This window comes from Nelumbo lutea, chromosome 2 (genome assembly GCF_056320005.1).
Source record: "Nelumbo lutea isolate HS-2025 chromosome 2, American lotus-T2T, whole genome shotgun sequence".
NCBI lineage: Eukaryota > Viridiplantae > Streptophyta > Magnoliopsida > Proteales > Nelumbonaceae > Nelumbo > Nelumbo lutea.
The window spans coordinates 58893402-58896375 of record NC_142685.1 but is presented as its reverse complement, the minus strand read 5'-3'; the positions used below and the strand labels follow the sequence as shown (position 1 = coordinate 58896375).

The following is a 2974-nucleotide window of genomic DNA, read 5'->3' as shown; positions in this document are numbered from 1 at the left end:
ATTACGTAAAAGGTTTGGTTTCTCGTGACCTAACTTAACGTCAGCAGGCATAGACGTAATATAACTGATATGTAAGGGCATTACGGTAAATGTAAATAACCACTATTTAATAATTTATTTTTTGTTTTTTAGGTATTCTTGGCTGTCTGTTTCACCCTCCGGCCCCCTACGTCGTCACCAACAAGCAAACCGAGTGGTGGGTCCACCCAAAACAAATAGTGGAGGTTGTGCCACGTCTACATTATCGCACACGTGGCATCCACGTGGATGGTGTCATTTTCATGAACAGCCACTCGCTCCATGCGTAGCCTAGTTGCCGACCTTGTGCCTACGAAGAGACGCAAACAAAAAGCTAAGCAGCGTAAGCGCCAAAACCACTCCCCTCCTCCAATCCGACGGACGATAATCCATTTGAGCCACCACGATCAATCTCGACCTCCGGATGCCCATATTTGTTTATGTGCTTGTCCCCTAGTCGAGGCGTTGTTTTGTTGTTGAATTCTAAGTTGCAGATCGTTTGGGCATCTCTCTCTGCCCCTCTCCCCTCCCTTCTCCTCCCTCCTCCCTCCTGGTTTGTTCATGTCTCTTTCTAGATTCTCCGCCATTATCAGGAGGAGGATTCAGAGGGTACCATCAGTCGAAGGAGACTCGCATTCCTTCAAGCTCCCATTACAGAAAGATTAGCCTTTGTAATGGTAATGTTGGTCTACTGGAGTCTGAAACAAATTCGATTTACAATGCAAGAATCTGCCTTCAGCTCGCAGTAGGTAGTATTTCCTCACTGGGTTTTAAATTCATGGGTTTTGGTGTTCTGGGTTCTTCACAGGGATCAAGGTTGGTGCCGCCATGGCTGGAACCGTTGCTATCGACGGCATTCTTCTCCATCTGCCGAACACACGGCGACGCACCTCGGAGCGAATGCAACATGTATTGCCTCGATTGCAGCTGTGACGCATTCTGCTTCTATTGCCGGGGGTCAAGGCACAAGGATCATCGAGTAATTCAGGTGGGTAGTAAACTCTTTTCCTTGTCTGTTTTCCTTTTGTTTCAGATTACCGAGCTCATTTCTTTAAGGGTGGAGTCGTGAGGAGATTGATTGATTAGGGAGAGGAGAGACTGAATTGGGATTTGGTTGACAGATAAGGCGATCATCTTATCATGATGTGGTGAGGGTGGCCGAAATTCAGAATGTTCTTGATATCAGTGGAGTTCAGACGTATGTGATCAACAGTGCCAGAGTTCTGTTTCTGAATGAGAGGCCCCAGCCTAAAACCGGCAAAGGAGTAGCTCATATATGTGAGATATGTGGAAGAAGCCTGTTAGACACCTTCCGTTTCTGTTCATTGGGATGTAAGGTCAGTTCTATCTTCTTTCTGTCTGTCTCTCTGCTCACATTCATCGCCATTATCATACACCCATCCATCATGAATCATGAATCACTCACCATCATCATCATAATCGCCATGACCCATTACTCAAAAGACAATAATTTGTTAATGTGGATCAAATGGGGTTGCTTGGAAAGGTTTTCTCATGGGTTTCTGCAATTGTTTTTTTAATAAAAAAGCTTGTAGGAATAAAGAGGAATGGGGACGCGAGCTTTATCTTAGACACGAAGAATGAAGTAATGGAAAGAGGGGAAGGGATATCGAGGAGATTGTCAAGACAGGAAGAAGAATTGCGTGAAGGTAGCCAACACGACATTTACCCGCCCACGCCTCCTCCACCTGCTTCCAATCCAAGGAGAAGGAAGGGCATCCCTCACAGAGCACCCTTCGGGTCCTAAATTGAATTGTACCAAAAGCAACTAATACACCCAAAATTCAATCCTCATAGGACAACCCACCCCAACCCAAAGTTTGTCTTTAGGGTCCTCCGAAGGGAAGAAGGTAGGCACCCCATTTGGGTCATTTGGGTCTGGGTCCTAATCAACACATCCCTATCTCCCCTCTTTTTCTTCCCTTCCTCTCTCCATTGTGGAAAGCAATAATGTTGAATTATTATTGGAAGTTGCAAGGTGTACATGTAATTAATAAATCAAAGTAAGTCATTGTGGAGTCCGTTAAATAGTTTTTATAGGCCCACCAACCACATGGACCGTTTATCTAAAAGAATCAATCCACCCCCTTATTTTTTATTTTCCAATTTAATACATGGAATGGGCAAATCAACTTTCTACGATTGTAACTGGTTTTTGGCTACTCCGTGAATGTGGGTCCCTTTAATCTACTTGACCAGTTCAGATTGAACCACATTAGAGCTGCATCATTTGGATTTCTTTTCAGATGAACCGTTCATATTCAACTCCATTCGATAGAACCGAACCAATTATATTGGTTCTTGGTATATAGTTAATAATATATAAAGGTCTCTTGGTTTTTTCTTTTGTAATTTTTATCATATTTTATAGGGGTAAATTTTATACAGTATATAAGATAATCTTGGTTTAAAACACTTGTTTTACTATTTAATGTCATTTTTATTAGGAATATATTATCAAAAATGAAGTTTTACGTTGTTATTATCTCATTTAATTGGAAAATCTATGATATCGAAAAAGCATGGTATTGGAAAGCTTTGACCAATCAACTTCTCCCTGAATTTCGATACAGGGGTTTTGTTAAACCCTAATTGGATCAAGTAAAATCGGGTTTAATTAGGTCAGACCCAATTATCCCAATTAATGATTGGTGCCGTTCTGAGTCTACTTTATAAAACCGAATAACAATCAATTTGGGACCGGTCTACCCGGTTATAAATTAGATTCAACCCATTTTACTGGGCCAGAAGAATTTTTACCCATAATTCAGGCTTTGTCCTGTACCCATGTATTTTCAAGCTTGCGGGACTGGGCCCTAATATAAGCTAACTTTTATCTTGGCCCAACTCAAGTCCATTCAAACTTTCAGAAGTAAATGGGGCCGAACTGGTGTCTGGTCTGAGTCTCTGAGCAGGTCGAGGCCAAAATTAATTA

General features: G+C 42.0%; 1 protein-coding gene across 1 annotated transcript; it reads left to right on the top strand.

Annotated features, from left to right (window-relative positions):
- Positions 1–382: 382 nt before the first annotated feature.
- LOC148870984 (protein RGF1 INDUCIBLE TRANSCRIPTION FACTOR 1-like) lies at positions 383–2067 on the top strand. The gene is made up of 4 exons (XM_088971087.1): positions 383–695; positions 827–1006; positions 1140–1355; positions 1568–2067. Exons 1-4 carry the CDS (start codon positions 693–695, stop codon positions 1784–1786), a joined length of 618 nt encoding a protein of 205 aa, XP_088827213.1. The 5' UTR covers positions 383–692; the 3' UTR covers positions 1787–2067.
- Positions 2068–2974: the final 907 nt, after the last annotated feature.

What these genes read in the sequence shown, in the direction of transcription:
- LOC148870984 (XM_088971087.1), top strand. An exon ending in AGGATCATCGAGTAATTCAG is followed by an intron (nt 1,007 to 1,139) that starts GTGGGTAGTAAA and finishes TTTGGTTGACAG; the next exon opens with ATAAGGCGATCATCTTATCA. An exon ending in TCTGTTCATTGGGATGTAAG is followed by an intron (nt 1,356 to 1,567) that starts GTCAGTTCTATC and finishes TTAATAAAAAAG; the next exon opens with CTTGTAGGAATAAAGAGGAA.